Source organism: Paramormyrops kingsleyae, chromosome 24 (assembly GCF_048594095.1).
Source record: "Paramormyrops kingsleyae isolate MSU_618 chromosome 24, PKINGS_0.4, whole genome shotgun sequence".
In the NCBI taxonomy this organism is placed as follows: Eukaryota; Metazoa; Chordata; class Actinopteri; order Osteoglossiformes; family Mormyridae; genus Paramormyrops; species Paramormyrops kingsleyae.
In genome coordinates, this window is record NC_132820.1 from 686,608 (window position 1) to 712,947 (window position 26,340).

At 49.4% G+C, this 26,340-nt stretch overlaps 2 protein-coding genes across 5 annotated transcripts in view; one reads left to right on the top strand and one right to left on the bottom strand.

The window, feature by feature from the left end:
* Positions 1-213: 213 nt before the first annotated feature.
* On the bottom strand, positions 214-7,208 carry ecsit (ECSIT signaling integrator). 3 transcript variants are annotated; one of them, XR_011985182.1, is made up of 8 exons: positions 6,712-7,208; positions 6,016-6,412; positions 4,760-4,983; positions 4,298-4,358; positions 4,056-4,204; positions 3,706-3,811; positions 593-3,044; positions 214-544 (listed from the first exon to the last, which is right to left on the bottom strand). XR_011985182.1 is itself a non-coding variant. In XM_023841705.2 (8 exons), exons 2-8 carry the CDS (start codon positions 6,823-6,825, stop codon positions 2,815-2,817), a joined length of 1,281 nt encoding a protein of 426 aa, XP_023697473.1. In that variant the 5' UTR covers positions 6,826-6,871; positions 7,126-7,195; the 3' UTR covers positions 214-2,814. The 3 variants fall into 3 exon arrangements, 2 of the variants coding, with proteins under 2 accessions (XP_023697473.1, XP_023697472.1); XM_023841705.2 differs by having other exon boundaries at positions 214-3,044; positions 6,712-6,871; positions 7,126-7,195; XM_023841704.2 differs by having other exon boundaries at positions 214-3,044.
* A 2,311-nt stretch (positions 7,209-9,519) lies between these two features.
* Positions 9,520-26,340, top strand: part of eml3 (EMAP like 3) — a 29,924-nt gene continuing 13,103 nt past the window's right edge. The window contains exons 1-7 of one of the 2 annotated variants that reach the window (XM_072706230.1): positions 9,520-9,675; positions 9,945-10,176; positions 21,717-21,893; positions 22,286-22,400; positions 23,253-23,792; positions 25,372-25,494; positions 26,075-26,103. In XM_072706230.1, coding sequence (XP_072562331.1) covers positions 10,152-10,176; positions 21,717-21,893; positions 22,286-22,400; positions 23,253-23,792; positions 25,372-25,494; positions 26,075-26,103 — 1,009 coding nt within the window. In that variant the 5' untranslated portion in view covers positions 9,520-9,675; positions 9,945-10,151. Of the gene's footprint in view, positions 10,177-21,716; positions 21,894-22,285; positions 22,401-23,252; positions 23,793-25,371; positions 25,495-26,074; positions 26,104-26,340 lie in introns of both variants that reach the window. The other variant, XM_072706231.1, reaches the window with a different exon arrangement.

Consider the following 26,340-nt stretch of genomic DNA (forward strand, 5'->3'; position numbering starts at 1 on the left):
CCAGTAAGGCCACCATAGTGACTTCATATGTGGGCATGTTCCTGTCTGTCCCCTCCATGCTGCTCAGAGGATTTGGACAGGAACATTTGATTGAATGCGTCCTACCAGCAGTCGTATAGGTTCATCGCAAAGCCACACTGCAACACGGATACACTTGGGTGTGACATCATTGTAGATTGTTTGATGATAATCTACTAAATTATAGGCTACAACGCAAATCAATATTTAATCTGTCACATGCATTATCATACATAGTACAACCTGCAGTGAAATGCTTATCACTGAATTTGAAATCAATATACAAGAATAATATACCATCAGCGTTAGTTGGTTAGTAGACATAGCTCTTACTAATACCGAATTGATAACATTGTCACAAATCTGTCCAAGCCTGTTTTTGGTTGCAAGACCACGACAACATTCACCTCTGAACCTCTCACAGTGAGGTGTAAGACCACCGTTTTGGGGCCACGACCAAAGATATTGGCACAACTTTTTCACATGGGTAAGCTTGGGTCTGGGACAGTGTGAACCCGCCACAGACCTGGAGGGTGACCCTGGGTCTGGGACAGAGTGTGAACCCGCCACAGACCTGGAGGGTGACCCTGGGTCTGGGACAGAGTGTGAACCCGCCACAGACCTGGAGGGTGACCCTGGCTCTGGGACAGCGTGTGTCATGGCTGTCGCTAATCACTGGTGTTTTCGTTTTGTCGCACTTGTTGCTTATTTTCTAAACTTGGCCATATGTTAACCTATAAGGCACCCACTTCCTACCCCCTTCCTTTGCTCCTGCCCTGTGACTGCATCTGTGGTGAGTGAGTTCCCCCTCCTCCCTTTGCTTCGCTGCTGTCGGCAGTTTGGATCGGTGAAGGAGCAGGTTATCGGCCGGTTTGGATCGGCGAAGGGGCAGGTTATCGGCCGGTTTGGATCGGCGAAGGGGCAGGTTATCGGCCGGTTTGGATCGGCGAAGGGGCAGGTTATCGGCCGGTTTGGATCGGCGAAGGGACAGGTTATCGGCTTGCGCTTTTCACGATTTCCTGCTGAGCCGAATGAGGACTTTTGGGTTGGCTTTGTCTGATCAGATGTGCTTCGGCCAAACTGTCTAAAGATCAAACGTTACACGTGGTCAGTAAAGAGAGTACATGCTGATCATGGAGATCTCCTTACAGAGCTCGAAGACGGCTTCCTTCCAAATATAATTGGTCACAGCAGTCTGTAGTATGACCAAGGCCTTTTTGAAACTGTCGCATGATTATTTTTTTTTGACGACAAGCATGCTGTTGTTTGGGGGTAACATTTTGGGTAGCGACACCCCCTGCACCTCTGAGGACGGGTGTGATCCTCCGAAGCACCGCGGACTGGCGGGGAGCATTCTGAATGACTCCATTGTGCTTAGCTGCACGCCTGGGAGCTTAAAGCCGACTTTCCCCATAACTCTCCATTGGAAACTCCTGCGACTCCTTTGACTTCCCGCACAGTGGTTTTGCTGGGCCTGGCTAACCCAGCCTGCTTGGTTGGGTCGGACGCCCAGAACCCAAGATGAATGCTTCTTCTGGACAGCCCCAAGCAGCGTACGCTCCGTCTTTGCATGCTGAGCTTTCATGCACATCCAAGGCTCTGCCCCCTCCCTTTCTTTTTTACTTTCAGTTCATATGGCCAAGGTTTTAGTCTCAGATTTTTATTAAAAACATTCATTAATTAAAATCTCCCCATTTCCTTGCATGGCTAATGTACCCAAAAATAACACAAAAAAAAACCAAGAACATAAAACCAACCTTCCTTTGCAACCAAACAGACCATCCCGTGGAGAACGCGACCCACACAAACTTTAACCTGAGCTAAGAGGACCAGCTAAACATCTTAGTGCCAAAGATGAAAAAAAAATAAAACCCCATGAGTCTCTCAGTTCAGGCCGTGCTGTCCTCATGTTTCAACGCATACACAGAGGACCCGCCTTACACACTCCAGGCAGCCAAACAGAATTGTTGGCTCCCACCACAAACACGCACCACTGGCTGCCCAGATATTGCTCCGGTGTCCGTCAGACTACACCGGCTCGAAAAGGAGCGTCGCCTTGCTAATTCAGAGCATCTCTGACTGTCAGCTCTCATAGGCGGCAGGAGTTACATTTTATAGCACATTTATTGGAAGGTTAAATCCTAAAATACATGTGGACAGACCATTTAGTAAGACTGTATTAAAGCCATCGAAAGCCAGATGCCAAGTGATTTACCAGGGTAACATCAATCTGTCACAGCTCCTGTTGTGCATTTTTTTCTGTATTTTATAAAAGGTACACTTGTATATTATCACATACATAATTATGAACATATAATTATTATTGTTGCGATTCATCATTACTTTGCTGCTGTTACTGTGTAATACTTATTTCTTGTACACAGTCTGATATTCTACCTTAAAGAAAATTCCATAAATAATGTAGATTGAACTACTATTGCAGATGGTCGGTCCGTGCTGGGAGCGAGCGAATCGGCGCCTGACAGGATGTCATTAAGACCTCCTCCACACTCACATTCAAAAATACAACCTGTTCTGCGGTTACAGTCATCCTGTGGTTCTCGATCCTGTTCCTAGCCCCCCCCCCCCCCCCGCGTTTCCATTCCATCCCTGCCTAAATAAGGTTTATATGGTCCTTAATAGGCTAATATTGAATGCGGCAGGTTGAAAGCAGTGTGGGTTGGAATGAAAATGTTCTGGCGGGGGCGGGGGGGCAGGGACAGAATTGAGAACTGTTGCAATGATCTATCTTAACCAGTGGGACAGTAGGTGGCGCCGCAGAGCCCCCATCAGCAATCACTGCTTCATAGCCTGGCGGTGGGGGGGCTCCTCTTCCAGGCCAGGCTCCGCCCCCGGCTCAGACTCCCCTGCCCGTTGAATCTCCCGGGAGACAGACTCCAGCCGAAAGAGGGTGGGCGCCCGGCCCAGCACGGGGTTGGTCTGCTGCAGGCCAGCGATCCACTTGGCGAGGGTGGCCTGGTCCCCCCGGCTGGCCATACACATGGCAAAGATGGGGCCCTCCTCCACTGCAAAAGCACGACAGGCCGCTTGTCAGAGAACCACTCGAAATCGTCTGTGGCTGCAGAAGCAGCACCGAGAGTAAATCCACCCTCGTTATTCGAGCTCTGAGAATCCTCAGCGGTGACTATGTGAAGCAGTAAAACAAAGCTGCGTGTCACATGATCATCGTCATAGCGATGTCACATCACCACCAGCCAAGTGCCCCACGACATCTTTGTATGTGACTGACAGGAATAGGAGGTCACCAGCACAGATCGTATGGTGACCATCAGCCTCAGACATTCTAAACCTCCACCAGAGCTGCTGTGTTTTGCTTAGGAATCAGATTAGCATTTTAGCAGTACGGCGGATTCCTGCTCAGTGGGGGTCACGGCCCCATGTCTGACCTGACTGCTGTAAATTCCCCTGCACCTTGTGTACCTAAGGTTGGCTCCTCCTGCTCACAGTAACACCGCTCGACAATAAACAGCTTTCAGTTTTCTGAACTCAGTTAACTCCCTTATCAGGCAAGGACAGGAACAAAGTTCAAAGCGCCCCACAATTCTGTAGGTTTCTTAAGCTGGTGACAGACAGGAGCCAACCCCAAACTCTCTTTACTGTAGTTCATAAAACGTTTTAACATATAACCAGATGTTGACAGCACGTTTGCTGGAAGCACAAAGCTACCTTCATCCACGTCAAAGCTGTCGTCATCGCCCAGATCTCGCTCCAAATCCAAGTCGAGTTCCAGCGGATAGAAGAAACTCCTCTCCGGGTCAACGGGCTCTTGAACCTGACGGGAAGGACAGGGAGCGTAAGTGAATGCCGGGGTCACCGTAGAAACGAGGCAGGAAGCACTGCGATGGAGAGATGGGCACCCTGGTTTCCTGCCATTTATGCTGTTAGTATGAATGACACTCTACACCAACAGGGCAACTCAGCATATAAACAAAAAATCCACATATATAACAAAAATGTCACCCCAGACCAAGAAGAATCCAGGACTATGCCTGCTAACTTATGAGCGGTTCTCAAACCTTTTCCTCCGGCGGCACGGGGTCAGCTCTCAGCACATAGTAGTACACACAGGTCTTCCTCAGCCACAGAGGGAAGGGTCCTTCCACAAACACCGGCCTGCTGGCATTGTGTTTGGCTAGCAGGCTTCTCTGCTCCGGACTCTGAATTCCTGGGAAGACGCGTCACCCGGCATCACATCGGAGCGACTGATGGCGTCAGTATCAACTGGCAGGTAGCGGGCAAAGAGGGCGGTGCTTCTTACCGACAACGTAGGGGAGCGACACGTCTGCGACTATTGTCTCAGATACATCTGTAGAGGGCATCTGATTAAGGAAAACATCTGCAGTTTAGATGAGGTTAAAAGTGAGACGTGACCAAGGTCTCTCTCTTCTAGCTGGACACAAGCATGATCTCAGTTTTATGTTTGTAAATGATAACAGCTGGACCAGCAGGTGGCATAGAGGCCAAAGCATGAACTCAGATCCAAATAAGAGGATGAACCCAAATTTAGTTACTGTCAGTATTATAAACAGGTGCTGCCAACATACAAATGGCTCTTTGCCAGAACTTCCAGTCTGTTTAAGCTATTTAACCTGAATCGCTCTGGGAAAATTGCTGCAATGATGGGTTAAACCTGCTAATTGCTAACCAATTGCATATAAGAGCTCTCCCAGCTAAATATCACGCGTGTAAACCTTTGGGGGGGGGGGGGGGGGTGGCACACCTGATAGACGGTGACACACGCATCTGGGTCCGCCGCTACGCGGGTGAGACTGAGGCGCGCCAAGTCCAGCGGGTCCTGTGGGAGATCCTGGGGGACAGGGTACGGGTTCGTGTGCTTGAATTTGGGAAACCAGTACATCAGCCGCTGGTATTTCCGCATGGGGTGGCTCTTCTCTCCAAAGATCTGCACCAAGAGAACTTTGGTCTCCACGTTGGGCAAGATCCCTTAGGGCAGAGGTGAGAACATGGGGCACGTTTCAGTGTTTCGCCAAAATGAGCCAGAATATTTGGTTTATAAAGCAAACACTTTTATCCAAAAGGCAGGTACATCTGGAGGGTCGGCCAGGCCGGAAGCAGGCAGGGTCTAAAGGCCAGGTGTGGGGCCAGACAGGGAGTCTGAACCAGCAACCTTCTGATCACAGACCTCTAGCCTGCAGGCAGGGTCTAAAGACCAGAGCCACACATCACACCAATAATAATAACTATTATTAAGAATTACAATTTAGAGATCAGTAGTCATTGTTGACACATCACAGCACACAGTGCATAACAGCGAAATGTGTCCTCTGCATTTAACCCATATGTGACCATGTGACATAGCAGGGGGCAGCTAATTCAGCGCCCGGGGAGCAGTGCTTGGGGGCGGTACCTCGCTCAGGGTACCTCAGTGGTACCTTGCTGGTCGGGGATTCGGACCAACAATCTTTCAATTACAAGTGTGCTTCCCCAACCATTAAGCCACCACTGCCCAAATTGTAAAATTCTAATTAATAGTGCAAATATATCCAAAATCTATCCCACCATTATCTATACTTGCGTGTCCTATTCAGGGTTGCGGGGAGTTCATGGCTAATCCTGGCAGCTAGGGGCGCAAGGCAGGAAATAATCCAGAAGGGGGCGCCAACCCATCACAGGAGACACACACACACACATTTATATATATGTGCCATTTGGCAACTCCAATTAACCTTGTTTTTAGACAGTGTGGGGAAGCCGCAGTACCCAGAGGAAACCCCACAATGACGTGGGGAGAACATGCGCACACACAGAGCCATGGCGGGGACTTGAACCGTGGTCTCAGACGTCATTTCAACAGCGCTAACCACTACGCAACAGGCAATAGCGCTAACCACTGCGCCACCGTGCCCCCAGAACAGGAAGCGTAACACGTGTCCATGTAGAATTACAGTAACTATGGCCTCGCTACACTGTAACAGTGATGTGATCGCCAGGTGCTACATCGCCATGGAGACACACCGTAGTTCTCCATCTGTTCCAGCAGCTGCACCGCACACTCCTGTTGCCGGGGGTAATGGTTAAACATGCGCTGGATGAAGTTTCGGGGCACGAAGACCTCCTTGGGGAAGACGTCCAAGAGCTTGTTGTAGACGGTGATGTCGCGCTCCACCCCAAACTCAGGCATCTTCCTCAGGGCCGCGTAAATGAACTCGACGTGGCCCCGGCGCCGAATGTCCTTCCTAACGAAGACCTCCAGCACCCGGTTAAACATGGCCTTGGTCCGGGCCTCCACAGCTGCCTGCTCAAACAGGCTGTCATGGGTAACCAGGGACCCCTCATGCCTGGGATGCCCATCGCCCCTGGAAACGGACTGGTCCTTAAGATGCCCGAAGCCCGCGTGGAAAGCCCTTAACGTCTGAAGGAACAAAGTGAAAGAAGATCAAAGTTGGTCAAATTCACGCCTGTGCCTCCTTACCGGTTGCCATTTTTAATAAAACGTCATAAAGGCATAGAATGGCTCGCATTTAGAGCGATTGCCCCAGGAAATGACGTGAACAGACAGGGAAAGGAAAAAAGAAAAAAAAAATCAAAGCCCTGCGACCACAGCGGTTAACAATGAAGAAAGTATCAGAAAATACCCTGTTGTTGAACATGTGATGGTACTTAAGTGATTTTTGAAAAGAAGGAAAAGTAAACACACGGGAAGCTGCTCACCTGAACGCCACTCCCGTAAGGATTAAGGCATTTTGCTGACTCCCGGGCAGTTACCGTTGCATAAGGTGCAAATCCCCTAATGGTTATCCGCGCGAGACGGCGTGCACAATTCATGGCACTACAATCCGTAACTGCAACTTTGACATGCAGTTTCCAGACCCTTCGAAAAGTGACGAGTTTTCGTACAAGCTACATAAGCCTTACGGCTTACATCTATGCAATTCTACAAACACGATAATAACCGTGGATGCTAAACATAATATCACATATCGGGTTCCATAAACCGGCTAGACTAACAGTAAAACATTATATGTGTCGGTATTAAAACAATTTTACCAAGCCATTACTTTAGACACTTAAGAAATCCGTGACTGCATTATAAACTAAAATTTGATATAATATTGCAATATCCACCATGGAAGAACCGGTCTCCTTCAAACGTGACTTCTAGGACGCCATGTTTTCTATTTCGTCGGGGGAAATGCTGGCTCCTCTGGACCAACTTAAATGGGTGTAGCGCCACCTACTGCGCAGGAGGGCGAACCAGATGAAACACGGTGATTCCAAGTTTCAGATCCGCTAGCAGTTGCGTTTACTTGAAAACAGAATAACCCAGAATAACCATCATGTGCACGTGCCTCCTAACTGTTTCTGCCTGTTCAGTATGATGAAGAGATCATCCATCCATCTCGCGTAACCATCTGTTTAGTATAGGGTCACAGTGAATCTTATCCCAGGGAAAACGGGGTAAAAAGGCAGGGGACTGGATGTAATTACAAATAAGGTTATATATAACTTTATACACTGCATGGTGTCTCCCAATCAAGCAGAGTGTAGAATGCAATCTAATGTTTCTCCCTGATGCATGTCCTACAACAGCCCAGATATTTCATGCTTTGTGTTTTTGAACAGGACAGTAAGTCAGTTATTTCTCTCTGCCAAAGTCTGAGTTATGGAATGAGAACTCTGTCACTTTCTCCCTACTCTGGCAGGAGGGACGCGTGTACACAGTCCCAGGGTGAGCATCCTCACTGGCCATATACACCCCCACAGGGAACGCCCATCTCCTTACTGACCAATCAAATAGCAAAACCTCTAATGGGAAGAAGTGAATGAAGCAAGAGTGTGTCACATCAAAGGGGAGCACTAGCCAATCAGTGTCCACTGTGGACTGATGTTCTGAGTGAATTTACAAGCCACCAATACAACAGGTCGTCTGAAAACCTGCAGAGCTTGCTGCCACCAGACTAAGACAACACATAACAATGAAGAATAACAAACAAGAGAACAGTGAACAATAACATACAATATACATACAAAATATAAGTAATATACAATGTGCATAGAATATACCATAAGTAGGACGACAAGCTACTGATGTCACAGCAGCAGTGCTTTATTAATGATATACTGCGAGCAATCAGTGTGTATTTAACATTCCGATCACTGTCAGAACAAGCTATTCCTGTGACCTGCAGGTCAGGTCTTAATGAATCAAGCGAGGGCTAATGGACCCACCTGAAATGGATGGAGCAAGGTAACCCCCCCACCCGAGACGGAAGGAGCGCGGGATTACGGCCCCACCCGAGATGGATGGAGAGCGGGATTACGGCCCCACCCGAGATGGATGGAGAGCGAGATTACGGCCCCACCCGAGATGATATGGAGAGCGGGATTACGGCCCCACCCGAGATGGATGGAGAGCGGGATTACGGCCCCACCCGAGATGGATGGAGAGCGGGATTACGGCCCCACCCGAGATGGATGGAGAGCGGGATTACGGCCCCATCCGAGATGGATGGAGAGTGGGATTACGGCCCCACCCGAGATGGATGGAGAGTGGGATTACGGTCCCATCCGAGATGAATGGAGCGAGGGATTACGGCCCCACCCACGACAGATCGCGTGAGAGATAACGGCCCCTTAGTCCGGTGCTTAGTCTGCTGAGCCACATCAGACACACCCATTGGGAGGTGTAAATGTATACCAAGTTCCATTTAAAAATGACTGAAAACAATTAATCACATCATATAAAATCAAGTTATTGCATTAGAGTATTTAATTACGACTCCTCCCAAGTATTTTGTCGCTGTTCCAACCTCAGAAATAAGATACAATCTGCCTGTGCCTCTTAGGAGTCCAGGGTTCACATCCCAGATGTGGTGTGCAGCTCTGCAGGAGTGCCTGCATGCAGAGGGTCATGGGTTCAAACCCCCTGTCTGGCAGAGTGGTCTTTGATCAAGACCCTGGCTTCTGACCCGAAACTTTGTGTCTCATAGTAATATGTAAGAATTAAAGATTTCCTGTGTACAAATGGTAAATAAAACCTTATCTGTGTAAACTGCCACTGCCTCTAGCCTTGGGTCAGTCAATAGCACATTCATATGGATGTATTATAATGTGCTGCTAAATTTCCCCTTTTGTGCTGGTATCGGTGTCTCGTGTTGATATTCTCCATATTGTCATGGGTAGTTCGAGTTTTCATCCTCAAGGTAACGGAATATCATTAAGGTAAATCTCAGTTCCCCTAAATCCGTTATAAAATACAGTAAATCATTAAGTGCAGTAAAAAAGGAGGCATTTATGCTTAGTAAGCAGGCTATATTATGTTTTCATAACAATTATTGGTTTAATGTCTCAAGTGTGTTTTATATTGCAGGGTAAACACGAATACGCAACTTTAAGAGCAACTAAATCAGTTTGTTAATGCCACAGAGGTGCCGAACATATTTTTTTCAATCCGCAAACTTATCTGAATAGTAAATACATTTACTGCTGTGGGATGCAGTACACTGGGCTACCGCACAGCGGCGCATGACTGTTCAGGAAAATGCCCCCTCCTCAGCAGTGCTTTTCGTTTACACCCAAGCCTGGCTGTTCAAATCGCTTATTAGAGGAATATCATGTGCTTTTCTCACCGAACCCGCACATGAGCTACATGAAGCTACTTACTGGACCCAGGAGGTACTGGTTCGCATCCAGTATTGTTGACTGGTGCACATATATAGTATCGCTAACGACACTTCGAAAGAGTACAAATAGAGACAGATAGATACGTTCGTGTGCAACTATGATTGAAAATAAAGTTGAGAAAAGACATAGTTAGGAGTTGCGTAAAGTTTTGCTTTTACTTGTTTTCACACCGACATGGTTTTGTACGAATAAATAGAAAGTGCAGCTGAATGTGTTTTTTCCACCTCGTTGCACTGCTCATTTCCTGGATTTGCTTTCAGTCTGATTTCTAAAGGCGAATAAATGTGCGCCGATACACGGTGCGATCGCAGCCGAGCCGCCGTCCCGACTGCGGCGGAGGACTGATGCGGTGCGGCGCCTCGCTGTCACACAGCTCCGAGTGTCCAGAGACGGAGTTTTCTGGAGGAAAAGGCGAGAAGATAAACACTTAACAAGAACAAATCGTTGGAAATAAACACTCAGGCGTCATGGATGGCTTGGGAAATAGCCTCGGTAAGTCAGTTTTGTCTTTTATATCGAATATAGCCTATTACTATGCAATGTATGAAGCGAAATGATTCGGTATCTTGTTGGTTTTAAACTGAACAACTTGACTTTGCTTGCCACTCACTATCACCCCCGTTCCCTGAAAATGCGTGTGGGTGTGTTTTCTGCATTTGCAGCAGTTATTGTGGACTGCCAGCGATGTTCGTCGTTGGTAAAATGCTCGGTGATAGAAATTATTAATTAAAATTAATTTGAAACCTCCACAGTATTTAGACGTTGTGTCTGTTTCTGTAGAACAAAGTTGTTACTCGCTTATTTATGGTTGTATGCGCATTAAATTATATGATTAACCTGGATTAGGTTTCATAAACCGTCACGCGCAGACTAACTAACCCGAACCCCAATATATAGAAACACTGGAAAATGTATTTGTGAAATAGTACGGATGTTTAGCAATGCGCAACAGCTCACAACTTGGTGGTTTATCAGTCCTTTCGTAACACTGTGTGGCTGTAAACAAAAAACAAAAAACAAGCTGACCACTTGTGACTCCTATAGGAGAAATAAAACGCCTGTATGTTTAGTAATACCCTGGTTATAGTGTTTGCGTTCTTGCATCTAGATGTTATCTATTTATTCGTTCATGTGTATTCATGTTCGTTAAAACTAAAAAAAAGCAAAAGTAAAATTCACAGTTACTGAAGTTTTGAAGTGCCCCCTTTATTGGCAGGCTGATTCTGCACCCCCTGCGCCCTTCGGCAGCTGCCCCTCTAACGCTGGATCTCATTCTCCGTTGGATGAGCTCTTATCTAAACACCAGACCGGTAGCCCACAGCGGTACAAATGTGAATTTTCATTGTGTCATGTCATATCAGACAGCGCTTCGCTTTCCCGACCGCTTCCAGAACTATAAAGCCTGCGAAGTTTTTAAGGTTAAGCTGTAGCGCTTTGGCGGCGTTTTAACGGAGGTATTGTCGGTAACGGTAGCCGCTGGCTGGACCACCCTCCTCGTCTCGTTTTATTGCTCTGTAAATTTGTGCTCCTGAAAAACACTGTAAACTGCAGCATATGCTGCGTGATGCAGGGCGCGCTGTGGGCGTGACGAGGCTCCCCCGCATGGAGACCTCCGACCTCGGGGTAGGCGGAGGTGCTCGGACGGGCGTCGAAGCCTTTCCGATGAAGCCTGTAGCCTCAGAACGCCGCCACCTGTTGAACGGTGCGGAACAGGCCGTAGGAAGTTCCTGCTTTGTTAGAAACGTTTCCCCGTGGCTCAGCTGAACTGAGATGCCTCTGGCTCTGAGCCCCCCCGCGCCTTGTTCTGATCCCGACCCTATTTATTCACCATATTTTTTTTTTTAAGAAAATCTGTTGGCAAGTGGTGATTTCCAGCTGTTGTGCTTTCGTCATGGCCTGACAGATGTGGTTGTCCACTCCGGCTGCGTCCCAACCTCTGCGAGGCCCCCCGTGTGGTTTTCGCATTCCCCCCCCCATGCCCTGGTCCCATACAGTGCACCGTAGAATCACACGCTCTGTGCCCCGAGGCAGGATGTGGTGCTGTGGTGCGTCGGCTCGTAGGTGGCAAGTCACACCTCTCTGAGCTGCACAGGAAGTGGGGGGGCGGACAGCAGGCTGAGACGGTGGTCTTTACGAATGCCGCCCCCACCAGCGCAGGTCCTGAACTGCGGCTCGCTTCGGGACGTCACACATGAAGTGCGGAAGAATTGTCTTGTTTAAAGAAGGTCTACAGGAACTAGATGGTCACGTGCCTGAGTAGGTGGCCCACTGGGGATCAGGTTCTTGGGTTTTCCAAGTTCGGTTCACATGGGATGAGGCAGAAATGTGTAAGCCGTCATCCCCGTAGCCCTCAGTTTGGTAGGAGGCCATCTCCGTTTGAGAGGCATCACCGGGGACAAGTGTGCAGTTCACAGGGGTGTCTGTGGGGGGTGAAGTCCACGTCTGACCTCCGCCGCTGGGACGTGCTGGAACCAGCATCGCTGAGTGTTTGTGCGTCTGTAGGACAGCACAGTTATGACAGTCGCGTGCCGTGAGTCACAGCCCAGGATTCTCAGGTCCACCTCTGACCATCCTGACTCACAGTACATTTCCCCATGATTCTGCTTCTGCTTCCTTCTTGATGACAAAGAGGTTGCTTCACCCAGCCCCCCCCTCACCGGTCACTATAGACAGATTGCTGATATTTGCTTTGCCTGAGATTTTAATTCCTCTGGATCTGTCTCTCAAACTCACCCTTCAGCTTGCCCTCCCTGAAGTTGGCTCCTGTCTTTGCTAACTTGCACTATCTGGAGTCTCCCGCTGGGCTGAGGAACATGGCCTAATTTCTGCTGACATGTGATCCACCGATGCAATAGACCTGCTATTCATTAAAACCAGTCGCAGTTGAGGTGTCATCTATTAAGATTGAGAAATGCTCTTGGCAAGAGGGAGTGACGCGCTGCCTGTTCTGAGAAGAGAAGCTCTCTGTGTCATAGCAGTATTTATAATTTTGCTTGCTTCTTTTGCCCAAATGGCCTCAGGTGACTTTACATTTAAATGAGTCTCCCATGGGGCAATGTCCTGGCCTTATCTCCGAGTGACAGTGAGGGGACGCCGTGACACTGGACGTCTGTGTCCGGACACGTTGTGGTTTAGCCAGGATCTTTGTAATCAGGATCTGATCGTCTGTGTTCGCTGGCGGAGTTGTTTTCCTACTCCTTTTTGCAAAACTCCCAGACCAAAGCGGCCCAATTTTGTTACGCCGTGACCAAAACAATAGCGACGAGTATGAGTCAAAGTGGGTTAAGGTTACGGTTAGGGTTACAGTCTGGGTTAGGGTTTGGTGCATCTGTTATAACTCTGCAAGACAAGCAGACATTTAAAAAGAATAAATTGTAAATAATCATTTTTTTTAATTAGCTGATTAATTACACTGTTTTCTGTGATTAATCGCAACTAATATTACAACTTTTATTCAGAAATATTTATCTGTTAGTAGAAATAACACACAGGGGAGTACATTGTCACAAGCCCATTACCATAATACATTAACTTTCTTTTCAAGACAGACTCAAGTTATGAAACTTCATTGCCTAAACTGGTAGCACAGTGGTGCAGTGGTTGGCACTGTTGCCTCACTGCTTTCTTCTTTGCCATGGCTCCGTGTGTGGAGTTTGCATGTTCTCTGTCTCATTGTGGGGCTTCCTCCAGGTACATCATTTTGGCCATTATTACTGGGTAGTAGTGAGTCACCATCAGCATACGTTGGGGCATGCACACTGCATAAATACACCCGATAATGGTATCCAGAGGGGCACTGAAAGCACAATGGCTACAGCCAGTCTATGAAAAGCAAATGTAAGTGAATAAAAAAAGTTGCTGTGTGTTTTATATGATAAATATTTTTAGATTCCAAATCTAAGACTTTGACCTGTGCAACGCGTGGATGTAGAAAAAGTTAGATTCTTTTTGATCTGAAAACCAGTTTGACCAATTCACTGAAATGAACCGGACGTCACTATGGATCACTTGAAAATCACGCGAATACAAATGCGATTTGGCGTAGTATTGGACTTGGGTGCTAACATATCAATTTAGCTAGAACAGCTTCAAGTTGTGATACTATCAACAAAATACTGTGTGGAGCAGTGTGAGATGCACAATGGCACAGGGACAGAAACGAAGATGGTCCCTTAAGGGGCCACGTCTTCAAAGGAGGTCTCAAGAATCTAACTTTTTCTACATCCACGCGTTGCACAGGTCAAAGTCTTAGATTTGGAATCTAAAAGAAGCCTCTAAGGTTAACGCCGTTTTCAATGGCTTTAAAATTAATGTATCACATTAACAGGATACATTTCCCAGCCCTAATTGTAACAACCAACAGTCCACCCAGGGTGTCCTATGCATGACCAGGAAAAAATGATTAGATTATGGATGGATAGATGTAGCAGAAAAACAAATCACAGTGCTGGTGACCCAGCTCAGGTAAAAGGCCATGGAGATGGATGGACGTGTGGGTCAGTCAGAAGGAACGTTGGGCAGACCGAGACGTTCATAAACCTGAAGGTCTAAGCTGGATATCAGATTGTGTCTCCATCCATCTTCGCTCAGAATGAGCCAGTCTGCTGTCGCCATGGAAACAGAAGGGGTCTGAGTAACATGTGGCCACTGGTTCCAGAATCAGATAGACAGCAAAGGGCTGCTTCAGGCATATGGGCTGGGGGGCAGAAAAAATGAAATGGCTCTTTGGTTGAGCGTCACGTCTGAGCTGGCATCTCGAAAGTCTGACGGCAGCTGGGACTCGGCACATTTTCTCACTGGATTGAACAAAAATATCGTCGTGTGTAGCAATTAAAAACACCAGGAGGAAGGTCATTAAGTGAGATACGAGCCCTTAGCTAAGATTCCAGCCTCTAAAGTCTTTAGCCACCAGGTGTCCCTGGCTGTTCTTGTGTTTTTCACATTCTTGTTTTGATGAATGACTCCCGAGTGTCTCTGTGAGACGGTGTTTGGAGTACGCGTGTCTGTATTTCTAACCCTTTTCTCTACATGACTCTTATTATTCCACAGTAGTCAGGTGTACATATGCTAATATATGGACACCAGGAAAAACAACATGGGATTTCATTTGGTCACGTGCCCCATGCTTCAGGGAAAAAAAAGTCACTTTGGGGCCCACCTCCCCATCCCATCCAGTGTGGTGACTGTTTGTGGCCAACAGGGGGCCCCGAAACCTCAGGAGCCCACACCAATCGGCAGCACTGCCCACGTGGAACTGACTTCCTGGATTATTTGTCATGCAGTAAAGCATTAAGCAGCTAGGAGGCGTTAGCAGAGAAACTGCCTCCAGACCCATTTGGGGCCCTAGAGACCTCCTTTGAAGACGTGGCCCCTTAAGGGACCATCTTCGTTTCTGTCCCTGTGCCATTGTGCATCTTTCCAGTAAAGCTTTGCTCCTTGTATGGCTGCATTTCTTAGTCGCACTGAGTTATTTTTAATTAAGCAATGTCTTCTCGCTCAAATGCCGGATTGGTTCGATCAGCCGACTAGGCTGGACCCAGCTGTGGAGATGAGGGTCATGTAATGCTGTCTCATGCATTATAGTCACTTCACAGATGTTCTGTCCAGATGGGCTCCACGTAGTTAGTGGGTCTTGAGCCTGCGGTGGTCTCAGGCACCGGGCTGCCCCCAAGGGGCATGTCCCTCAGCTCTTCTCAATGCATGGTTATGGGTTCTCTTCTTGTCTCTCTTTTGTTCTTTGGCCTGCCTCATGCACACCGCACAGTTATGGGATTTCTGCTGGTCTCTCTTTTATTATTTGGCCTGCCTCATGCTCACTGCACGGTTATGGGATTTCTTCTGGTGTCTCCTTTCTTCTTTGGCCTGCCTCATGCTCACCGCATGGTTATGGGATTTCTGCTCGTCTCTCCTTTCTTCTTTGGCCTGCCTCATGCTCACCGCACGGTTATGGGATTTCTGCTGGTCTCTCCTTTCTTCTTTGGCCTGCCTCATGCTCACCGCACGGTTATGGGATTTCTGCTGGTCTCTCCTTTCTTCTTTGGCCTGCCTCATGCTCACCGCACGGTTATGGGATTTCTGCTGGTCTCTCCTTTCTTCTTTGGCCTGCCTCATGCTCACCGCACGGTTATGGGATTTCTGCTGGTCTCTCCTTTCTTCTTTGGCCTGCCTCATGCTCACCGCACGGTTATGGGATTTCTGCTGGTCTCTCCTTTCTTCTTTGGCCTGCCTCATGCTCACCGCACGGTTATGGGATTTCTGCTGGTCTCTCCTTTCTTCTTTGGCCTGCCTCATGCTCACCGCACGGTTATGTGATTTCTGCTGGTCTCTCCTTTCTTCTTTGGCCTGCCTCATGCTCACCGCACGGTTATGTGATTTCTGCTCGTCTCTCCTTTCTTCTTTGGCCTGCCTCATGCTCACCGCACGGTTATGGGATTTCTGCTGGTCTCTCCTTTCTTCTTTGGCCTGTCTCATGCTCACCGCACGGTTATGGGATTTCTGCTGGTCTCTCCTTTCTTCTTTGGCCTGCCTCATGCTCACCGCACGGTTATGTGATTTCTGCTCGTCTCTCCTTTCTTCTTTGACCTGCCTCATGCTCACCGCACGGTTATGTGATTTCTGCTCGTCTCTCCTTTCTTCTTTGACCTGCCTCATGCTCACCGCACGGTTATGTGATTTCTGCTCGTCTCTCCTTTCTTCTTTGACCTGCCTCATGCTCACCGCACGGTTATGGGATTTCTACTGGTCTCTCCTTTCTTCTTTGGCCTGCCTCATGCTCACCACACGCTTATGGATTCTCTGCTGGTCTCTCCTTTCTTCTTTGGCCTGCCTCATGCTCACCACATGCTTATGGATTCTCTGCTGGTCTCTCCTTTCTTCTTTGGCCTGCCTCATGCTCACCGCACGGTTATGGGATTTCTGCTGATCTCTCCTTTCTTCTTTGACCTGCCTCATGCTCACCGCACGGTTATGGGATTTCTGCTGGTCTCTCCTTTCTTCTTTGGCCTGTCTCATGCTCACCGCACGGTTATGTGATTTCTGCTCGTCTCTCCTTTCTTCTTTGGCCTGCCTCATGCTCACCGCACGGTTATGTGATTTCTGCTCGTCTCTCCTTTCTTCTTTGGCCTGCCTCATGCTCACCGCACGGTTATGGGATTTCTGCTGGTCTCTCCTTTCTTCTTTGGCCTATCTCATGCTCACCGCACGGTTATGGGATTTCTGCTGGTCTCTCCTTTCTTCTTTGGCCTGCCTCATGTTCTCCACACGCTTATGGATTCTCTGCTGGTCTCTCCTTTCTTCTTTGGCCTGCCTCATGCTCTCCACATGCTTATGGATTCTCTGCTGGTCTCTCCTTTCTTCTTTGGCCTGTCTCATGTATGTATGGGGTCGCCCTGAGTCTGGCCTCTTTTTGCCTGACCAAAACAGCGGCTTTCCCCCACGCTTTGTCGCCCTGTGCTGCCAGGGCTCCAGCCCCCACCCCCTTTCCTCTGACTGCATCACACAATTATGGCAGCTAAGGACAGAGAATGGACAGATGCCATACCGGGGGCTTTTGATGAATTCATGGTGTACTGCCTGCAGTGTGTGTGCCCAAGGTCCCCTCCCAGCCATATCATCAATGGGAGGGTGCCATTTTTGTGGACGGAGCCAACCAATCAGAGTAGCCGCTGCTTTTGGTGACAAACCCAGGTCAGAACAGTTTTCGCAGAAGATGGGAGTGTTAACAGCTGCTGTGTCCCATGTGCTTCAGGTCAGCATTCGGCCGAGCCAGCAGGGTCACATGGCCGAATTGGGAGGGAGGTTTCAAGCCCTCTGTGCCTGCCGCTAATGGGATTCGTCAAGCTTCCAAGAATTAAGCCCCCCTCCATCTCCAAAGCCAGTAGGTTTGCCCACTGACTGTGTCCCTGAAAGGCTGCACTCCTGCTCTGATACCCCTGACGCCTGTTCCTGGGCATTCACTGGAAGCTCAGCCTAGTCGACTCCTCCGCTTGCACTGCTTCACTTGGTATGTCACTTTGCACAAAGGTGTCTGCTAAACATGCAAACGTCCCTTTGGGCTTCCATTCATTCCCTATGATCGACTTGGGTGCGAATGCAGGCTGGGAGGAGGAACGTTCCGGAAAGGGCCACCACATGAATTCCAGGTGGCTGGCGGATGCCGTGTGGCTCAAAGAATCCCTCATAACCGCGCAAAAACTGCACCGTCCACATTCCTGCGACAGGGAACAAACGACTGCAGAGTGGAAATGAGGAGAACAAAGCCGGTTTTCATTCTGGTCTGAAGGCCGGGCTGGGCCGGGAGTTCATTCGCTCTGCCTGGTCTCCTCGGGCCTCTGCCTTTACCATTTACACCATGCCCCCTTTCATGCCATGCTGATCTTGGGTGACTGTAATACGACCTCCCTTAGGACCCAGAGGAGCTTGCCTCACATAAACAGCACCCAGTGAAGTACAGAGATTTAAAACGGTGCACCATGACTGATATCTGTGCATGTGGTGGCATCTTAGAGAAAATCTGTTTATTGACCAGATTACCACGAATACCTCGGTTAGACACTGGGAAGTGTGGACATTTTCCAGCACAATTAAGGAAAGGGTTTGTTGCTGTAAAAGGTGGTGAGCAGTGAATGTGTAAGGCCCGTCGCATTTCTTAATGCGAAAGACTGTAAGCAGTGAATGTGTAAGGCCCGTCGCATTTCTTAATGCGAAAGACTGTAAGCAGTGAATGTGTAAGGCCCGTCGCATTTCTTAATGCGAAAGACTGTAAGCAGTGAATGTGTCAGGCCCGTTGCATTTCTTAATGCGAAAGACTGTAAGCAGTGAATGTGTCAGGCCCGTTGCATTTCCCAATGCCCTATGCTGCAGTCTTGTTGGTTTAGAACAGAGGCGTTGGCAGAGAAATCTCAGGTCGTGTCTGTGCCTGTCCTGTGCGTGCATGTCTGTGTGCGTATCTGTGTCTGTGTGTGTGTGCGTGCGCTTCTACTGTGTGATTCGCAGCTGTAAACAAAAATTTACACAGGAATTTCATGGCGATGCCTTTGCTGGCGGGACACGTAAAATAGGAAGTGAAACGGAAAGTTGTGCGGCTTACGACACCATGCTAACATGCTTTAGCCTCACAAACACACACTCAGCCCATAAATGTCTCTCTGTCATGATTTATTTGCAGCTCTCGATAGACGGCAGGAGTCACACAGGCCAAAACGGGCTGTCCTTATCCTTCAGATCGAGGACTTTAGATCCCATTTGGTTCCGCTGAGCTTTAAATGCCGCGGTCCTCGGCATGGCTCTGCTTTTCCTTGAGCTGTTCAGGATTATTTGAACGAATGCCCTGAAAATAGGCGAGTGCGGCTGGCCTGTAGCCTGGATCCCACAAAAACAGTCTAAGCTTTCACTGGCTCGGAAATGCAGCCTTACTCGTGTTTTTGTTTTGTTGGGGGATGTCAGCTTGGAAATGTGGAAGTGTGCGGAGAGCGCTTGGCTTCTTCGCTCAGCAGAGTGATGGTCAGTCGTAAACCTGAATACCAGGCTGCGTAATGGCTTTGGATCGCAATGTGCGCCTGAGAGAGCTCACTTTTTTGACCCATTCGGTGCAAGTCTGGCTCCTTCCTTTAAGAAATGTAGTTTTTGGGGCCGTTTCCATTCCTGTCACCCCTCCCCGCCCCTCGGAGGTTATTCTTGGTCACAGATCTGACAGGAAGCTGGTACAACTGGTCCCAAAGTGGGAGCCACAGGCCGGGAAGGTGGGCGTGGCCCGTGTCCCTGTGCGAGTGTGTGTGGCCATTCCCCTGGCTGCTCACCCCCCTCCTCAAACTACCTCAGGTAACCAGGCGAACACAGAAAAACTGTGCAAGAAAGGGCCTGAGAGGGGCATGCGTGTCTGTGCGGGCGTGTGTGTCTGTGTTTGTCTGTGTGTGTCCGTGTTTGTGTGTGTCTGTGTTTTTATGTGTGTGTGTCCATGTGTGTCTGTGTTTGTATGTGTGTGTCTGTGCCTGTGTGTGTGTCCGTGTGTGTCTGTGTTTGTATGTGTGTGTGTGTCTGCTTTAAACTCCCTCCTGGGCTCTATTCCTTCACATGCTTTTACTTTCCGCCTCTGTTCTCCTCCAGTGCCCCTAAAAGTATAATAACATAAATTCTCCACACGAGGCCCTGAGGTGTCGTGGTGGGGGGTGCGGACCTTTTGGGCTTGTGCACGTCCCTTGTGCTGCTCCCTCAGCTGTGATCAGATCTACTTTTAGCATCTCCTGTGTTTTCTTGTTGCTTTGGTGCTGGCTTGCTGTTCTTTGATGGCCAGTATGTCACCTTGTTTTGGTCAGTCTCGCATACGCTGTATTTTGAGGTCCTACCCGCTGACTTGTTAGCTGTCTTCATCACTGCCTGCTGTTTAGTTCATGTAACCCACAGGCTTTGTTTGTGGTGCCCATGCCGTCCATGGAAGCAGCAAGCTTCCCATTTCCTTCCCAAGTCTCCAAAGCCACAGTTAGATACTGTAAGGCGGCTGTTGTGTGTGGTGAGCGTGTTCCCAGCCCGGCATCTCATCCAGGCTAACAGTGCAACCTTTTACTAAAGGTGACTATGGAAGATTTATGGATTATGTGAAATTATGTATGAACTCGCCAGAGGCAAAAGCTTTTATCGAGCTATAAATAATAAAATCTTGGAAACCTCCTACTGAGATGATGTCACAACGGGGCGTTGCTTTTGGGGCCAAGATTTGCATAGCCCCACCCCCTGCGGGGGGGCATTGCCAGCAGCCCACCATACAGATGAGATTTACAGTGCTGGGCTGGGCTTCCTCCAGTCAGGACAAACTGGCTTAGCTCATTTCTCACTGTAAATCACTCGGCGAGCCCGGACTCTGTCTCTCTGCGCTAATCCATCTTTGCCCCCCCCTTCCCAAAATGGCATTATCTGGCGTGACCTCCTCTTTTATGAGGTGGAGAATGGGAAGTGACCTCCATGATTGGAAAAGCTGCGAAAGCATCAGAGAAGCATGTACCCCCCTTTCTGCTAGTAACGTAATAAATTGCTGTACCTCCGCGCCCCTGCAGGGGGCAGCGCTCCTCGCTTTTCGCTTTCCTGATTTCTGCGTGGTGAGCTGGACACGCCACCATTTCTCACGCAGCCTCCTGCACTTACCTCAGGCACTCTGCTCTTACGCTTCTCCTATAACATCTCCTGCACTGTCTAGTGATTGCCGACAGGGACATAGTATATTTTTTATGAGTCTTTGGTTTTTGTGTAGCTCATCTCAGATATCTGTACAGCTGCCATAATATCTGTAGAACATGTCTCCTGTTATTTGGATTCCTGTATTTCTGTCATTTATAGACCTCAGCTGAACTAACGGTAACCTCAGGGGAAACTTACCAGTGTAGCATAAGAAGCTTCTCGAGATGATGGTGTGGCTCACTGAACGCTGCCACAGGCCAATGTAGACTCTTCCCCCCCTGAAAAAATATGTTTCTAAGTACATATAGCAATTAAGTAGCTGGTTAGTAGGTTTGTTTCCCTCCACTGTGTGTGACATCTGGCCCCTGGGTGAGGTCCTATGACAGCCATGCGGGCCCCTGGGTGACGAGCATGCGGAACATTGGTGACAAAATCCGGGCCCCTGGATGAGAAGCATGCGGGCCGCTGGTGACGAGCATGCGGGTCCCTGGTGACGATCCCCGGGCCCCTGAGTGACGAGGATGCGGGCCCCTGGTGTCAAAATCCGGGCCCCTGGATGATAGCCATGCAGACCCCTGGTGACAACTCTGTGGGCCCCTGGGTGATGACCCCGCGGCCCCTGGGTGATGACCCAGTGGCCCCTGGATGATAGCCATGCAGACCCCTGGTGACGATTCTGTGGGCCCCTGGGTGATGACCCCGCGGCCCCTGGGTGATGACCCCGTGGCCCCTGGGTGATGACCCCGCGGCCCCTGGATGATAGCCATGCAGACCCCTGGTGACGATCCCCGGGCCCCTGGGTGATGACCCCGCGGCCCCTGCTCCTGCATGCGGTGTAACACCTTCCCTGCTCTCTCCCGCAGACGATGTGTCGGCTGACAGCAGTGTCGAGTCCTCTGACCGCGTGTCCCTCATGGAGGTGCGTCTGCAGGCGCAGGAGGACGAGATCACGCTGCTGAAGTCGTCGCTGGCAGACGCCCTGCGCAGGCTTCACGTGCACGAGCAGCAGATCCCACTTCTGCGGCAGCACATCATTGCAGGTGCGGCGCCCCCTTCTGGGCATCAGCTGCCGGTGCTGCATGTCCGCTGAACAGGCGTCCTGTGTCAAGCTCCTGTGTTATAATAAATCCTGGTCCCCGCTTAGGGCCGGCAGAAACCCTTTAGCGTTTCCAGTAATTCTGTGTGAACGATAGATTCCTCCTTTCATATTTATATAAGCAACTTTTTTACTTGTTTACTTGGTTATTTGTGCAGCAATGAATTTGGCTATTTAAAAAAGGATGGAAAATGGAAAGCATTTTAATCAAGAAAAGGCGAAATAGCATGTAGACAGAAAGTGGGCTGGCAGAGGAGGGTGATGGAGCCTCTGCTTTCGGTTATTTGCCATATGGATCACATGTGTGTGTGTGTGTGTTTACCTTCCCCTTCCCAGTAAACCCAGCTGCTGCACGGACCCTAAACCACTCCTTCTGCTTGGACGGCTTCTCCAGGACTCGCAAGCTATCCAGCAACTCAGCCTCGGACATCCCCCGGCACTCTTCCAGCAGGTAGGGGGTGGGGGCAGGGGGTGATGGGGGGCAGTGCGGTGGGGAGCCATGAGGCGTGGGCCCCCCCTTCACATGCTGGCACCTACCTGCGGGTGGCGTGTTCATCCCTTTCAGAAAATGCAGACAACGTGAAAACACTAGACTCTTCACAAATGGTTGGTTGCACATTTTCACAGAGCCAGATTATTAATGATCTTCTGACATCAGCAGTCGCTTCATGCTCCACTGTGACCATTCAGAAACACACCTTTGGGGATGGTAACACAGATCTGGCCTAAACTGGATTTTTGGCCCAGTTGATACTGGCTCGTTAAATTCAGATTTCCCGAACACTGATTCTTTGGACCTCCAGAAGGTCGATGGTAGAAATCCTATAGCTGACAGAGTGACCGTATCCCCTTTGGACCCTTGAGCGAGACCCTTAACCCTGAAAACTGACCCCGGGACACAGGAAAGGTGAACGACCCTGTGCTCTGAGTCCAGGCTTCACTCTCACCTCTGTATTTATCTCCTGAGAGAGCAGGACAAGGCATGAGGCAACTAAAGACTTCATGTTTACCTGCACAAATGAAAAATGATATTGCATTATATCTTTCTATCTGTCTGTCTGTCTGTCTGTAAATGTTATTAGGAGAAAATGATGAGATATGTGAAAACTAAAGAATTCATATATATGATATAAAAAATGGCAAAATATCGTTAAACATGTATGAGAGTTTAGAACAGAGAGCTGAGTGACTTAACCCTAACCCTACATCTTTCTGTCCTTGTTATAACTTTTTGTTTTCTTTCTTGCTCTTTCAATAACTGCCCTCTTGGGGGCGCTCTCGATGTCATGGTGCCTGCTTCTAGCCAAGTGTCACATGCCGGTCAGGACGAGGACGGCGAGGTCCCCAAGGTGCACCTCAACGCCTCTGGGCTCGGACTGGGGTTGGTCACCCACGACAGGGCCACCCAAACGGACTGCACTCTGCCGAGCAGTAAGGCGTCCCTGGCCCAGACGGGGGCGCTGCAGAGCCTGTCGCTGGAGGATGCTCTGCTGGGGGAGGAGGCCCCAAAGGAGGTCCAAGGAGCATGTGAGGGAGTCCGTGAGTGGAGTGCCGTGGTGGAGGAGCCCATAAGGCCTAGCTGCATTGGCTCCCTCGTTCAGGACCCTGCCAGCCAGCAGGAGGCGATCACATCCAAGAACGACAGCCCGGAAGGCCAGGGCAAGGCCAGGATGGACGCTGTTCAGCCACCTGCCTGGGTAGCTGCTGCGGGCTCCTGTCCACCCGGCTCGGCCAAGAATGCAGCTCCCAGGAGCCAGCCCCTGTCCCCCGTCCAGGAGGGGGACAAACATCCACCCTGCGTCTCGCCTGTGTCCACGCCCAGCTCATCTGGCCCCGTCCACATGTATGGCTGCCCCCATGTGTGGCCCCGCCCTCTGTCTGAGGCCCCGCCCTCTTCCTGTGGCCCCGCCTGTGTGATGTGGGAAGCCCCCCCCTAACCCTAACTGACCTGACTCCGCCTCCGCGGCCCCTGGACTCGCACCCGGCTCCGGTTCTGGAGGAGAAGCTCTCCCACAGCATGCAGCATTAACACTGAAATCTTTAACATGCTCTAATCCTTGTTTTTTTGTTTTTGACCGGAATCACAGAATGGGATGCGGAAAATGACCGTATGGACCGATTAAGGCATGGAAATAAGCACATTTATAATACTAATCATACATAATGAGATTAATGTAATCGGATTCTAGTGTAGCTTTCATTACACACGCGTCAATTCCTGTCAGCTCCTTCTCAGAATCAGCAGGTGCTTCGGTCCCGGACAGCCGATGTGCTGCTGCAGTATGTCAGCCGGTGTCCTGATGCTTAGCCATTGAAGGGTCCTTTAGGATATGTTAGGGCTGAACTCAAACTGCTGGATTCTGTGAAGTGCAGTGATGTTCTCTGACCAAAACTGCTACTGTGTGCTTATTTTCATGACCGTATCAGATTTGTCTCCGACTCACAGCTGTTTCTCACTGGGTTTGTGTCTTTGAATCAGCACTAATTTGCCTTGGGATTTCTCTGCTGTGTCTGTCCAGTGATCAAACCCAAATTCCTTTGATCCTTGACTTGGCTCAGCTGATGTCACACTGCATGTCTCCCTGCATGGCTGACCCCGCTCGCTCTGCGCCGCATGCGCTTGTTCGCCAGGGTGTGTCTCGTCTTTGTTCGGAGTCCGTGTGCGTGGATCTCTCCGCCGCGGTGCGTGGGGGGTGTTTGTGGGAACCTCTGCGAGCCACGTTATAGGAGGATGCACTGAAAATGAACTCTTTGAAGACACTTGACGGAAAATTCTGGTAATATTTTCCAGCAAGAGCCTATTATGCCCGGGCGTCTTGCCAAAATCAAAGCAGTGTTTTCTTTGACTCAGCCAAAGTCAATAGTCATGACAGTCATGTCTCCGTCACACTATGAACACACTTTCAGGACATTATGCTGGGTAATACGCCTTTTATTTATTAAGTACACAGTCCATTTTTTAAAAAGCCTGTATTCCACATAGTTCCATACTTACAGAGCGTAATACATCTCAGTTTCTGTCCATAATGTCCCATTTTATCTTGTTTAATGTAGATAGACAGACAGACAGACAGACAGATACTATATTGGGAATTTTCAGGGTTATAGTAGCTGAATACACACTTTTAAACAGTAAAAAAATAGACATTATACATAGTAACAATAAATTATAGACAACAGTAAACAGTAACTGCAAAGAACGTCAGGGAAAGTATTGCACGGGATTCCGTAGTATCTGTACCCCACCCCCCACCCCCCACCATCGGGTGACTAATGGCTGAGGGTAGGAATGCCCTTATCTTTGGAGCTGGTATCAGAGTGGCTTTCGGAGCAGGGAGCAGCATGGTGTTCAGAGGCCGTGCGTCTCTAGACCCTTCCGGAAGGTTCGGCCGCGTGCCTGAAGGCCTGTCTCTCTGTTCCAGGGTTCGCAGGAACAGCTCATCCGACAAGCTGCTCAGGGAGGGTCAGGACAGGCCCAAGCAGAAGCTGGGCAAGAAGGCCGCGTCTTCCACCAACCTGCTGACCCGCTCCCCGAGTCTGGAGAAGTGAGTGTGGCCGGCCGGGGGGGGGTGCCGGGGTTCAGGTGGGGGGGGGGTGGGTGCCGGGGTTCAGGTGGGGGGGGGGTGGGTGCCGGGGTTCAGGCAGGGGGGGGGTGCCGGGGTTCAGGCGGGGGGGGGTGCCGGGGTTCAGGCGGGGGGGGGGCGCCGGGGTTCAGGCCGGGAGGGGGGGGGTAGTGCCGGGGCTCAGGCAGGGGGGGGGTGCCCGCTCATCGTCAGCAGCAAGTCAGCCGCAGAATGCAGGCCAATTACTGTACTGCAAGATGCCAATTACAGATTACAGACTGTTTCTGTGCCACAGTCAGGGGTTATCAAGCCGCTGTAGTTGGCAAGTAAATAGAATTCATGCATCCAGTTTCATATTTATATCTTTGACCAAAAAATGTGGGATGACAAAGATTTCAAAGATTGTAGGGTCAGAAACTAAGGCTGCTTTGCTGTCGCGTGTTGAGGTGTATTTTGGGATTGTGAGGTGTTGTTCTGACTGGTCAGCTTGTCCGTCTGGTTGACGTCACCATTTCAGGACCCGCAGTGACACTAAGCACCTGTTCTTTGTTTGTCTCCACAGCCGAGCGAAAGATCTCGTTTCCAGCTCAGGTAATGGATGCAGTGGATTTTATGTGTGTGTTTGTTACTTTTGTATGTTTACTTACTTAGGTCAGAGTTTTTCTGCTAGGCTCATGGTGATTTCTGCGTTGAATTTGACAGAGTCTCCATTCATCGTAATTATATGTACAGCTGAGGGAAAGTTTGCTTAGTAAACAAATGGTCTGATATATGAAACAGTCTGTGCGCCCTTTGTTCTTTTTCTCATAACTCAGCAAGAAGAACGGT